Source organism: Perissodus microlepis, chromosome 1, assembly GCF_051167445.1.
Source record: "Perissodus microlepis isolate ML-2025 ecotype Zambia chromosome 1, ASM5116744v1, whole genome shotgun sequence".
NCBI lineage: Eukaryota > Metazoa > Chordata > Actinopteri > Cichliformes > Cichlidae > Perissodus > Perissodus microlepis.
Window position 1 is genome coordinate 34,423,817 of NC_140461.1, and position 13,672 is coordinate 34,437,488.

The following is a 13,672-nucleotide window of genomic DNA, read 5'->3' on the forward strand; positions in this document are numbered from 1 at the left end:
GTAAAAGTAAGAGTGACAAACATCAAACATGACGATGTTTATGTGAAGCGTAGTTTGGATCTTCTTTTGCTGCTGGTTCGGTCAATATTGTTTGGAGAGACATCAAACTAACAGCTTTAGAATCAGCGCATAAAGGGCGTAAACACAAAGCGCGGACCCGCCGACAGATCAGAATCAGCGAGCTGTCGGCTTTCAGCCCCGACTGTGAGAAAGGCGACATCTAACTGATTCTGATCCGCGGGTTGCGCTGTGTGTTTAAGTCTTTGTGCAGAATCCGTGTACCTGCTCTCATTTACTGTCTTAGCTGTTTGGTGGTTGTTGAAATTTTGTGAGATTTCACCAGAGATTCTGGCATTTCGGGCAAAATAAATTTATATTAAAAAATCGATTCAGGATTTTAATGAATCGATTTTACGTTATCCAAGCCAGAATCGATTTTAATCGATAAATCGATTATAAAAACCCACCCCTAAAAGAAATTCCCATGAAGTACTTACATTCAGAGTTCAACCAGAACCTCACAGATTTGAAAGAGAAATTCCTCTAGTTGCTGCTGGACGGCATTTTTATTGCAAAATGATCGAGTGATCAGCAACCTTGCTTTTATATATGAAGCTAACCAGACTGCAACATGTTGGTAATCTGTCAGTTTTTACAAACTCAACAGCAGTTATTTGCAAAACTTTGCCAGTCTGCCTGAGACTGATTGCAGATTGTTTGGAGACAGGTTGCCTCCCACCAGGCAACCTGTGCACCTTGCACTCATAAAGGGTCACCCAGATGTTGAGGGTCTTGCATGCTCAACCTCTGGACACCCTGCGGGTAGCTGCTACTACTTGGAATGAATCAATGAAAGAAACTCAGTGAAGCTCACCAGGCAGCCATGGATTTTTTTTCTAGTCATGAGGAAGTTTCTGTCCTGTTTTTACTCTAGTGTGACTGAGCCATAAGTTAGACAGAAAACCAATTAAAAAATCTGATATAAATATACATAAAAACATGCAGAGGCTCATTTTCATAAACCATGACTCCTGTGTTATCAGTGGCACACTATGTTACCTGACGTGTTACATTTTATGTAATAAAAGGCAGATTGACAATGTTAGTGCAGTGCTGACTTCGTGCTGATCAAAGAAGCATTAAGTATTCACGTCATCAGCTTTGTTTTTAATCTAGTCCCAAAATGCTTTTCGAAAAAAAGATTTTGCTTTGAACTAGATCAGAGTTGCTTTTTTTGAGAAATGAAGACTTTTCCATGGAAGAGAAAAGGAACATTTCCTGAAACGTCATGGTCTGGCTCCTATGGGTACCATTCAGTGAGGCTTCCAATTGAGGACCTGTGTGGTGTCTGTCTGACAAACTAGAGACTCTGATATCATCTCACTCAGTTGTGCATCGAGGTCTTCTTTATTCTTTGGTCAGTCAGTTTGTGCTGTTCTGTGGAGGCCGTGGTGCTCGTGCTGTATGAAATCTGTTTACTACATCGACAAAACGTAATGTCTTTTAACAAAAATCCTGTTTCAAAGGAAAAAGTCATTTGGACATTTGAGAATATAAATGAACCCACAGAGGCAGATTTTTCCACACACTCATCTAGCTGTGCCAATACAGGGGTAATCGTTGCTCAAAATGGGCATCTGTACGCCTGCAAAGATACTCCAGTGTGATTTTAAGTAATCATTAATTTTCATTTAAAATATTTATGAGTTAATTTTCATGAAATGAAAACATGTTTTTCTTTCCACCCACAAAATAATGAATTTTCTATGCAATCCAAACTGGTGTAATTGATGTAAAAAGAGGTAAAAATAGAGCGGCTGTGTCTTGTTGAGCTTAAACGCCACCAGCCTCCTTTAACGCTTTGTTGTTTTTGGGCAGATGGCAGCGACCTGGACGCTGTGAGTCACGGCAGCCTGGATAGCTCTGCCGACACTAACCTGGTCGAGCAGGGCCCCTACGCCGCCGACTCCGTCAAAGTAGACCCCACTGATGATAGATCTAGCACAGGTACACTTCAGATGGTTGCTGCGTGACTCCATCTTTCAATAGCAGCCATCTTATTCAACATCTTTTTCTTTTCTTTTTGTCACCCTTTCATCCTCCCTCCTCATTCAATCCACTCACCAACTCACTTCCTCCTCATTTCCCTCTTCGATTTACACCTCCCTTCCTCCGCTTCCTGTTTTTCCTCCTGTTAATCCTTTTGTGCATCCATGATCGCCGCCTGGTTTTTGCGGCTGTGGTTTCTGCTCTGCTCTGTCCCTAACCTGCCCTTCACTCTGGCCCTGCCTGTGTTGCCCTCGCATGCAGTTGGCTGTAGGGGCGGCAGCTTGGGCACCAGGGCCCCGGTGGCGCACTCACACGGTGGGGGCTTTGAGCTCAGAGAAGCCACCCTCCACCCAGGTAAACCCTCTCTCTCTCAGTCAGCCTTGTCTGATTCTGGTTGCATTTCTCTGTGTTATCTATCTTAGCTGCTCTGCAACATTTTTTATTTTGCTCGTCATTGTCACTGTTACGTGTTACTGTTTCTTGCTCTCCTCCCTGTGACTTCCTCTCCTCTTTCTTTCCTCCACTGTGTCATTGCTCCATCCAGCACATCAAAGTCCACTTCTATTTCCTTGCTCATTTTTCCCTCGAGTTTTACTCTCACTCTCACTACTGAGTGATTTGTCTTTGTCAATTATGGCGAGTAATTATCCAGAGATGCATTCTTTTTGATTACGGAAATCATTTTAATCATGGAGATGGCACCTCAGCAGGAAGTGTCGCCTCGTGTGCAGAAAGATTGAGAGTGAGACACAGCTCACAGCACGGCAGGTGGGAGGGACCTCCATGTGCAGTTAACTGGTTATTACTCTCCAGGATTTGGAGTTGTGTTACTCGCCGTCAGTTGCAAGTTGTTCTATGCTGTATCACAGCTGAGCTGTGCAGCCTCATGGTTTATTTAGAGGTGATTGCCACAAAGGCTCGTGTGGAGGATGAAAGAGGAGAACGAATCAATCAGCTCGTTGCCTGAGGACCCCGAAAACTTTTAGAGACAGATGGAAGCGTGAGCCTCGAGCCGTAGCAGTCAGAATCATTAGCAGCTGTAAAAATGCAGTTTGTTTTTATATGGTAACTGTAGATCTCTGCGTGCCTCGGGGGTGATTCCTTTATCCAGTACAGCTTAGCTGCTTTTTCTGCCTTCTCCCAGCACTATCAATGTGCCAGGCAGAACTGAGAATATAAAGAGAAACAAATGGCTCACTGGTTCATTCTCTTATAGATGTTTCATGTATCTCTCTTCCTACAGTGTAAAGCTACAGTAGATCCCTGTCCATGTAAGATTTTAGTCCCATAGCGCAATGCAGTGTATAGTGTTGTTATCTAGCATACAACATGGAAGTAAAGGGCTTGGACCTCAACTTTGTTCTTGAATTGTCCCTCTGCTTACACTTTCCGTGTGTGTGATGTGTATTTCTGTGACTTTGTGCTTTACTAGGTAGATAATTAGATATTCAGATAATTCACTGCCTGTGTTTGTCCTTGTCTTTCACCCAAGTTGTACTCTTTTTTTTTTTCCTTCTTTTTTTTAGGTGATCAGTCAGACTTGGGTTATAATTCCCTGTCAAAAGAGGAGGTGCGGAGAGGAGACCCCGCTGGCCAGGACTCTGCCCCTGACAAAGACGACAAGAAGGAGAGTGACTGCAGCTCCTGTCAGTATTCTGTCTGATCTGATGTCACCTGATATTCCTTTGCCTTTAACTGGGGGAAAAAAACCCTAACTTGGCAGCATTGTAGCCACGTGGGATTTCCCTTTCCTCTGCCTTGATCTTTCTGTCTCCTCTAGAGATGATTCATTCCTTTTGGTTTCTCATGAACATCAAAGCTTTCAGTTGTTTGTTGTCCTGCAGTTAATTTTTTTTAAAAGAATGTTGGTGTGTTTTGTGCTGTGTGCATAAATTGTAATTGTTTTTCGTGTTTGTAGTGTCAGAGACAGAAAGTGCCAAGGGAAGCAAAGATTGCCTCCCTCAGCTTGACTTGGAGATGAGTTCTTCCTTCAGACCCCGTGGCATTGTTCGCAGCAGCTGTCCATTTGATGACTCAGCCTGTAAACCCAAGAGCTCCGCCAGCGCAGGTAGTTGCAAACTTTAGAGCTTAATGTCTGTGAAGGTTCTCACTCATCCAGGTCATCGTAGTCTAAGGAGCTTGGAAAGAAAAGCGTCTGGACTTCTTTGAGTTGCTTGAAGACGTTTTACCTCTCATCCGACAAGCTTCTTCAGTTCTAAGGGTCAAATGGTGGAGAGTCCCAGATTTAAACCCAGTGGGAGTTTCCCCCCAAAGAGGGACAAACGAGGTCACTCTTTCGAGGATGCCAACATTCACATTTTGGACAGAGAGGACAGATGGTTTGAAAGAGGAGTGAAAGAAGCCATTTACGTCCACTGTGAGCGACCATCTTTGAACAGAGGCGGTGGTTTATGACACCAGCTGTCTGCCATCTATAATCCAGTTTTGAGATCCCTCCCCAGACGCCTTAACGCCCACTCACATCCTGGGCCATCTGACCTCAGGAAATCACATGATAGGGTGGAGCCAGGTTTCACAATGAGCTCACCCGAAACCCTGGCTGATTGTGACCCACACCCGCTTTCACACTTTGGCTCATGTGATTAGGTAGAGGATCATCAGGGGGTCCTTTGTCCCTCTTTGGGGGGATACTTCCACTGGGTTTAACCCTTTGAAGCCGGCACGCTCTTTTTTGCATAACTATTTTTAAATCCCGGTAGCACTGCAACTGCATAAGCTAGCGCAATAATTTTTTTTGCATATGAAACCGGAGGAGTTGTACTTACATCTTATGCCATCAGCTTGTCCTAAGTCACGGTTTCCTTCCACATAAAGCTTTGCAAAAATTGCATAAAAAGCGCTTGCAGGAACAAAAACATAATATTCCAGAAACACGCTTTGCCGATCTGATCAGCTGTTTGTAACACTTCCCACATTGAAACAGACGTCAGCGTGAACGTTGACATGTCCACCATTTCCTGCCCGAAACCGGAAGTGACGTCATTTTCGCGGAAAATGTAGTTTTTTACTTGTAGGCCTTAAGAGCATATACTGGTGTTTTTATAAGTCATGTTTGACTTTATGCTTTTCTGAATAGTTGCTGGGATGCTTAGAACTCGAAGTGCACTGCTGGAAATAGTTTATTTTGATGCACATGCTGTTTTCTTTGCAAATTTGCATCATAGGATTGTTTTTCGTTTTTCCTGCAGTTTATAAAAATTGGTGTATCTCAAAAATAAAACTATGAAGACACTCAAAATAAATTTCCTGTTGTTGTAAACTATTTTTTGCAACTTTTTTGTATTTAAAGTTTTGAGGGATAAGCCTCTTAAATTTCTCCAAGTAGAAATATATGTAAAAAAACCAAAAACGATTTTCAATTTTTTTGTAGTCTATTGCACTTTTTTGCAATTAATGTAGTTACTATGGACTTAATGCATACATATTATTAAAATATGGGCTATAACAGTTGTATTGATGTATAGCAACTTGAAATGCTCCCAAAAATGGCACTACAGCATGTAAAAATATAAAGTAAGCTCTGGCGGAATTGGTTCTATGGTAGGTCTTAAAGGGTTAAATCTGGGACTCTCCACCAGTTGACCCTTAGAACTGAAGAAGCTTCTCAGATGAGAGGCGAAACATCTTCAAGCAACTCAAAGAAGTCCAGACGCTTTTCTTTCCAGGCTCCCTAGACTTTAGAGCTTAATAGATTTTCTAATGTGGTACCTTAACTGTCTCTCTCTGCTGTAATTCACATTTCAAGGTTTTCTTTTTGGGATTTCCTCAATATAAACATAGGAGTGCCTTGGACAGTTTACCTGTACTCATACTTTTATTTTGTGACAAACAGTTGAAATTATTTAGCTGTTTCAGTTCACAGCTTTATTTTTTGGGTGTTCCTTGTTGAAAGGCTCCTCTGTAGTTATAGTTGGTGTCTTTCCTCATGTGCACAGGCTGGACTGAGGCCATGATCTTTTCTCTAACATTGAAAATTAACAAGTCAAGTGATCTCACCTCCTTTGCTCACTCGTGCCATCTCCTGATACAAATGCAAATGTGGCTTTTATTATTTGCCATTTTTCTCTTTCTCTTTCTCCCTGTCTGCCAGACCACGTTTCAGGTCTCCTCTTCACTACCTCCCTGGATGAGATTGGTGAGATTCAGACAAACAGTTTGCTCCGGAGACATAAGAGCGCTCTGGAGGAGGTGGTGGGCAGCGCCAGCAGTGGCTCAGCGCTTGACTGGCAGGGTGTAAAGAGCCGTCGGCTGAGTGGTGACACTGTGGGAAGCAGTGGGAGTGGCACCACTGTCCTGGGCCTGGGCATGAGCCAGGGTGAAACTGATCCAGATAAAATCGCAGGACACCTGGGCGCAGATGCTAAAATCCTCGCTGGTGCCAACTTCACTAAGGCTAGGAGGCCTCATTCCCTGGCTCTGGGTGGGCTCGAGGGGGTGGCTGCTAAGTCACACGCTGCCAGGAGTAGTGAGCACAGGGAAGTGGATGAGGAGGCGGAGCGGCAGGACTCCAGCGATGAGGACAGGAACACTACAGAGGCCATTTTTGATCTTGAGGATTTGGATTTCGAAAAGCCCTCTAAGGGGGCAAAACCTTATAAAAAACCTGTTGAACGTAGCGCCAGCTATGGTGGTGTGAGCACCATGACAAACAGAGGCACTGTGAAGCGCACAGGTATTGAAACAGGCTACGACCCTCTCTCCCTCCTGGCAGCAGAGTCTGATCAGCAAAATGAGGAACGGTACACAGAGGGGGACCAGGCCAGCACTCCTAGTGCCCGGAGGCACCTGGCCAGGGAGATTGAGCTCTACATGAACCACATGGGCAGCCCGCTGAGCAGCCGCACGCCCAGTCTGGACTTTCAGGACCCAGCCAGCCCCGTCCTCCTCCACCATTCTTCACTCTCTGCTTCCTCCCGCAGAGCCAGCCTCCCCCACAGCTCCCCCCTCAGGACTGCAGGAGTGTCTCGCTCCCGCACCTTCCAGCCGCCGTCGCCCTCGCAGCCCATCTCGCGCCAACGTCTGTGGTCTTCGCCTCCAACTCGAAGTTTGAGCACCACCCCCAGCCCGAGTCCTCGACCCAGCCCCTACAGAGAGAGGGCGGACAGGATGAGCCTGACGTCACCTTCACTCTCCTCCTCCTCTTTTGCTTTAGATACACTCCTGACGCCAACACTGGATGTGTTCAAGACCAGCATGTTCTCTGCTGGGAAGGGAGTAGCAGAGAAAGCGAGCCGCTGGTACACGCGCCTTGCCACATACACAACACCCACCAAGGTACAGAGTCCTGCTCTCTCTTTTCATTGAAAAAAATAAACATGGTGTGCTGACCACATACAAAATAGGCTTTAGTTTGATTTTGATATTTTAGAGAAAATTCACAGGAACCTCAAGATTTCTCAAAATCGTCTGGCCGACGCCACCATTTTTGTTTGTTTCAGAGTATTAGATGTGAATTTATACCCTAATTTTAAACCAATAATGTATGTTTTAAGTGAAAAATATCTCCAACTACTGTGCAAACGCCTGTAGTCTTATTGATAGAGAATCTGTACTTTTACACTGTAACAAGTTTGTGCCAGTGACTTACAGCAACTATTAACTATTCTATAACTCAGCATATGAATGAGACCAAAGCCTGTGTGCTGCTGCCATCTTGTGGCCGTCCAGCAGGATTCTGTGAAATCCTGCATTAGTAATTGTGTCATTGTGTTCTGCTCTTTATTATAAAGTTTCCAAAACAATAGAGAAGAAACACCACAAAACAAAAATCTCTTCCAAAGACAGTACATAATCTTCTCCTGCCATGTGCAAACTGTGTGAGTGTTCCTTTTGTGAGACATTTCAGAAATGTGTGTCCTCATTGGAGTTTTTGAGACTTTCACATTATCCATGTGAATTCTTCCCCCTGAAAAACCTAAATAAATTGCACAATTTGTTTAGGTTTAATTTAGTAGCACAGTTTGTTGTTTTTTTGTTTTCTTTCATATAAGCAACTAAATATTGTACCTGTAGATTTGAGTGATTCGTGCTGTGGTTTTGTTTATATTTTTACATTGATCTTCTTGGAGGCAGTCAGAGTTACTAATAAGTCATTTAAAATAATCTGCAGTTGCTGTGAAAGTTTGAAGTTAGACTGGCAAAAACTGAAATGCTCTGCTCTCCTCATCCAGGACAGCCAGAGTGACCGTTTGAGCGTGTCCTCCCTCGGTGCGGGAGATCCAGACTGCTCCTCACTGTTAGATGAGGAAGACTCTGGAGACACAGAGCACTCAATGGTCTTTCCATTGAGGAATGGCCCTGTTGGCCCTCCAGGACCTCGCAGGAGTCCCAGACGCAGCCCCCTCCGCAGCCATCTGGACAGTCCCACTGCAGGATCGAGCTACGGAAGACCCACATCTCTGCTCCCTGGTCAGCACAAGATTCACTCAAATGAATGTTCTTTTTCCTTTTTAAAAAATTGTGCATTTTTTGCTTTTTATTTTTTAATTTCTTTCTGTTTCGTGCTGCTTTGTTTTCTTTCTTTAATATCATTCTCATGTGCGTTGTGTTGGACTCATAAAGCACTCTGTGTTTATGTGAAAAGCAGTGTATAAATAAATGCTTGATTCTAGGCAACGGGTTTCTACTTATCAACCAAGAAACGCTATCGCTGTATTTTCCTCATTAGTAGGGATGGGTACCATTTAGGTTTTATCCGATACCAGTACCAAACCGGTACTTTTGAAACGGTGCCGGTGCTTAAACGGTGCTTGAACCGGTGCTTAAAGAATGAAGAACACAAACTTTGTGTTCTTCTCATGTTTAGCTGTTTTTTTGTAAAAAGATAACAATGTTAGCCTTTTCTGCAGCTATAGGGGATTTCTGGTATCACTCTTGGCTGGAAGCAGTGCTTAATCAATGGAAAAAACACAAACTTTATCCAAAAACCTCTCATGTTTAGCTGTTTCCCACTTTTTCTTTGGTCATTTTAACCTTTTTGGCCAGGGTGAAGGGAGCATCTGCCATCAAACAAGAAGACAGCCGCATGTAACTACGACGGTGTTTGCTAGTTCACCTTACATGCATTAATTTAATAACGTGGTTAGCCCACTCAGCGTAAATTACACACGAACAACATTAAGCTACTGATCCAGAGAAGAACAGCTGCTGCTGCCATCATCATCCGTCATCATTTCTGCTACACTGGCAGGGCTAGGGGTCAGGACTCTCCTCTTCAGGTTTTTGGGGTATGTTGCTAACTCCGGGACCGATAACAGACACCACCCGCAGTAGATGTGCACGGTGTGAGGTCTCGCAGCAAGCTATCAAGTACGGTGCATTTCTCGGCTTTTAAAAAAACGCTATGCGTCGCCAGGTGTTTCATCAGATTTGAGGAGTTACCTCCTTTGCACAGTATCACCTTAAAGCACTTGTTGCAGGCTGCTGAGTTTGCATCTTTTTGACCGCTTTGCCTTGGGCGTTTTTAATCTGAAGCTCTGCTCTAAAAGAACGTACGTACCTGGGCCCGCCTACTACGCTTGCAAAGGTAAAATGATTGGCTAGAATCCAAAGTGTGTGACATCTCAGTAAAAAAAAAAAAGCACCGAAATGTGCGCTGCTTTTCGGTCTGGTTACTACCGTTTATGTCAGAACCGGTGCCATAATGGCACTGGATACCGGTACCTATCCCTACTCATTAGTGTAGTCAATGAAAAAACAAAGCTTTGCAGTTTGTATAGAAGAATATAGAATTTGATTATCTACAGTATGCTTTAGACCTGCTTTCAGTAGTCTGGCCTGTTCTTTATGGCAAACATTAACACACCAAGATGGAAAATGACAAGTAGTCTGATAAGAATAAAGAATAAATTCAAATAAATATAATTGCCCCCCTCACATATTCTGACAGTTTGTTCATCCTGATGCAGGACTGCCTGGCTTCTCTCTGCCAGACAAGTCGGACCTCAGCTCTTCACGGTACACCAGCAACACTAGCATCTTCAACAACTACGCCATGGAGGTAAAACTGCAAGATAAAAAAAATCAAAACTAATCTTCCACAGAAGCTAAACGTGTCTCTGCGTCTGTGTCCTCTTCCTCCAGCTGCTGATCTCCAGCTGTTCTCGCTGTAAGACCTGCGACTGCCTGGTGTATGATGAGGAGATCATGGCCGGCTGGACAGCAGACGACTCCAACCTGAACACCACCTGCCCCTTCTGTGGAAACCCATTCCTGCCGTTCCTCAATGTGGAGATCAGGGACATGCGAGGACCTGGCAGGTAGGCAAATGCTCAAGTGCTGTATGTATGTATGCTGTTTTTATGTGCTTATTGTTGACTATTGACTATATTGTCAAAAAAGATGAAATAAATCACCTTCAATTCTTCTCCCCTTCATCTTTTCCCCCTCCGTCCATATTGATTAAATGCCGGAATTATGTAAAGTTACTTTTTAAATGATCTAAGGCTTGCTTCGTTTCAAATAAAGTTCAACCAAAAGTTAGAGTTGAGACACGTACATTCTTAGTCATTAATTATTACGCGTTTAACACACTAAAACTAAGGTGACCTTCATCAGAACTTTATGGATGTTGTGTTAGCCTAGCTTTAGCATAAGCACATCCAAGTGGAGATATGACTAAATTAAAAGTCATATCATTTTTTTAGATGACACCAAACTGTTGTAAGTGGGCTCCAGACTTGAGTGCTTTTGGTCTCAAAAGCAAAGAACCCCACAGGTGTAATTGATTATTTCTGTTACTTAATGTTCTCTTCAGTATCGATAACGCTGCTTCAGGTAAGTAAGAAGAATACAGACAAGCACAAAACCTTTATTGTGATTAAGTTCTACTTAAAGTTCTACTACTTGAGAAATGTCTTATTAAGTACTGATTAAGTAATGTTTTTTTTTTCCCTTTTTCTCTCTTCTCTGCAGGCTCTTCCTGAAGGGCAGCCCATCAGTAGATGAGGCGACGACCTCGTCATATTCTGCCTCCACAGGGTTGGACACAGGGACATCCACCTTATCTACGCCCTGTCCCACGACAGCTATCTCCCCTCAGTCCCCTATGATTGCTGTGCAGGAGTGCTCAGCAAGGTATGCACTCATACTCAGTGTTAAACTACATTCTTACATTTACATTTGTTTACATGCTCTTGTCAAAATCAAAATATTTGCTAGTTTTCTTTTGGGCAATTTAAGAAATTCTTTAATCGGAATTAAGTGTGGACAGTAGTGACAAATGAAACCCTGACTGAAACTGGAGCACGTACAGTAAAAAGAACACAATTACCGACTGACAGAGATTAAAGTAAACAAAACATTTGTTGTATAATGAAAAGCTTGAGGCTACATTAGCTGCTGCTAACATACCACACCTGAATGTAGTGGAGCTTTTAGCTACTTATGTTTTTGCTCATTTCTGATTTAAATTTAGTATCAAAACATGTTAGTGAGACAAATAATCATACTTTTTTTTTTAAATCTTTCACAATATTTGTTAACAAGCAATGCATGAAAACATGAAAAGATGGTGTTTTGTCTAAAATATGAAAAAATAAATTAAAATAAGTACTGCACTGTTGAGATACCTTCAGATTAAAAGGACTTCTTTTTGTTCTGTTTGTTTGTTGTCTGTGCTTCCTTATCTTTTACCTCGTGTCTTGTACAACTGTTACAATGTTATTATGGCCTGAGACTGAAATACAGTGTGATGATCATCATCATCATTAAAAATTTTGTTCTTCCTGTAGTTTAGTTTTAGATGTGCTGTATGATTTTATTTTTTTAATTTATTTATGGACCTCTGCTCATCTTCATGCAGCTTGTCTGGTTACACAATGCTATTGAACTGAAAAGCTACTGTAGCTGCATCCACACACTCCACATCTGCATTGTAAAAGAGCAGTGAATCTGCATCACCTGTCCTAACAAAGCTCAGTGTGTGTGTGCCTGTGTGAGTGTGTGTGTGTGTGCAGGTGCAATTTTGTGAGGTATTTGGGGGGAAACTTGAGATTATGAAATGTGTGAGCAATAGGGATGAACAGAAACAGATATATCGCTAAAATACTCGACATAGAGCAAGCAAACAGATGTGTATTTACCACAATTTTGGCATTAATTGCTTTTGAATTATGTTCCCTGATCTGCATCCAAGTGTAGACAAGTACAAGTTGAATAATTAATACAAAATTTGTCTGGTCTTTATTAAACACAGCTCAGTACACAGTGGGCAAATAATTGAACATGTGAAAACATCCTTTAGCTGCAGGATGAGAAGGAATTTTGAACTATTGCTCCTGTTGGTTAAAGTTAGTATTCACACTTGGCCATTTAAAACCTGAATTTTCTTTTCCAGCCACTCTGGTTTTCATTCCTGCTGTGCTTTGAGTCACTGTTTGCTTCAGGTTGCTGCCCTGACACTCTCCTGTAAAATATACAGTTTGTAATTCAAAGGCAGAGTGAAATTTCTTAATGTGATCTAAAGAAATCAGTGTTGCTGTTTATAGAAAAGTAACACTATACTTAGTCATTGACCCTATGTTCAAATAGTCAGTATTGTCTATGGGAAAAAGGGCCAAATTGTCTTTGCTGTATCTTTGCAGGTCTCGGTCAACCAGGGATCAAGGCATCAATATACCCGTAGAACGCCGGCAGGGGGCGCTATCCTCTGGAGCTCCTATAGCCCGCAGTGTCAGCGCCTTTGGTCCTCTGGATGAAACGACCCGACACAACTGCTGTTTGCCAACATCAGGCAGCCTGCCCAGTTGTCTGAACGAAGCCACGGTAAGGCTGGACTGGTGTGTGTACGGCATGTCTTGAATCCGTGAACTTAAGTGTTCATGTTCGGTACCTCTAGTAGTTTACTCTGGGAACAAAATACACAATGAAAGGAGAGACAGAGGTTTTAAAACGTCCAGTTCTGAAAATAATGCAAACCAAAACAAAAACCTGTTGCTGCATATCCCTTTGTGTTGGATAACTTCAAACCTGTCTTCATTAATATTTAACCATAACAATGTTAATCACTCACATCTCCTGCATATATAAATAAGTCATTTGTCATCCATCGATCCATCCATTCACTTTCGTCTGCTTATCTGGGGCTGGGTCGCAGCCCACACAGAGGAATTCCCAGGCCAGATCCAAACCACCTCAGCTGGCTCCTTTTGATGAGAAGGAGTAGTGGCTATAGAGCACAAGCTGGCTGTGAACCTAAGCAGTTCTCTTTTTGTGACACTCAGGACCCACTGAGTATGGAGTGGCGGCTTCACAACCCCGAGCCTGTGACGGTTCCCTACCTGAGCCCACTGGTGCTGTGGAAGGAGCTCGAGAGTCTGCTGGAGAACGAGGGCGACTCAGTGATCACAGAGGCTGACATGGTGGACCATCACCCCATCATCTACTGGAACCTGGTCTGGTACTTCAGACGGCTGGACCTACCCAGCAACCTGCCAGGTCTCATCCTCACCTCTGAGCACTGCAACAGAGACTCCCAGGTCGGACATGCGCACGCGCACGCACGCACACACACACACGATCCAATGGCTTGTGATAATGGAAGAAAAAAGAAAGGAATATTTTTTTGTTTCACAGCATTTTTCAGCATTGGCACGTCTGACTC

At 43.2% G+C, this 13,672-nt stretch overlaps 1 protein-coding gene across 7 annotated transcripts in view; it reads left to right on the forward strand.

Moving 5' to 3' along the window:
• The window catches only part of LOC146394152 (C-myc promoter-binding protein-like), an 85,436-nt gene that overhangs the window by 61,825 nt on the left and 9,939 nt on the right, over positions 1 to 13,672 (forward strand). For 4 of the 7 annotated variants that reach the window (XM_084911053.1, XM_084911138.1, XM_084911209.1 and 1 more), the window contains 10 exons: positions 1,879 to 2,007; positions 3,576 to 3,695; positions 3,968 to 4,117; positions 6,161 to 7,344; positions 8,241 to 8,478; positions 9,978 to 10,069; positions 10,153 to 10,328; positions 10,984 to 11,145; positions 12,654 to 12,834; positions 13,293 to 13,547. In XM_084911053.1, the coding sequence (XP_084767179.1) occupies positions 1,879 to 2,007; positions 3,576 to 3,695; positions 3,968 to 4,117; positions 6,161 to 7,344; positions 8,241 to 8,478; positions 9,978 to 10,069; positions 10,153 to 10,328; positions 10,984 to 11,145; positions 12,654 to 12,834; positions 13,293 to 13,547 (2,687 nt within the window). Of the gene's footprint in view, positions 1 to 1,878; positions 2,008 to 2,310; positions 2,404 to 3,575; positions 3,696 to 3,967; positions 4,118 to 6,160; positions 7,345 to 8,240; positions 8,479 to 9,977; positions 10,070 to 10,152; positions 10,329 to 10,983; positions 11,146 to 12,653; positions 12,835 to 13,292; positions 13,548 to 13,672 lie in introns of all 7 variants that reach the window. The other 3 variants (XM_084910821.1, XM_084910983.1, XM_084910912.1) reach the window with 1 other exon arrangement.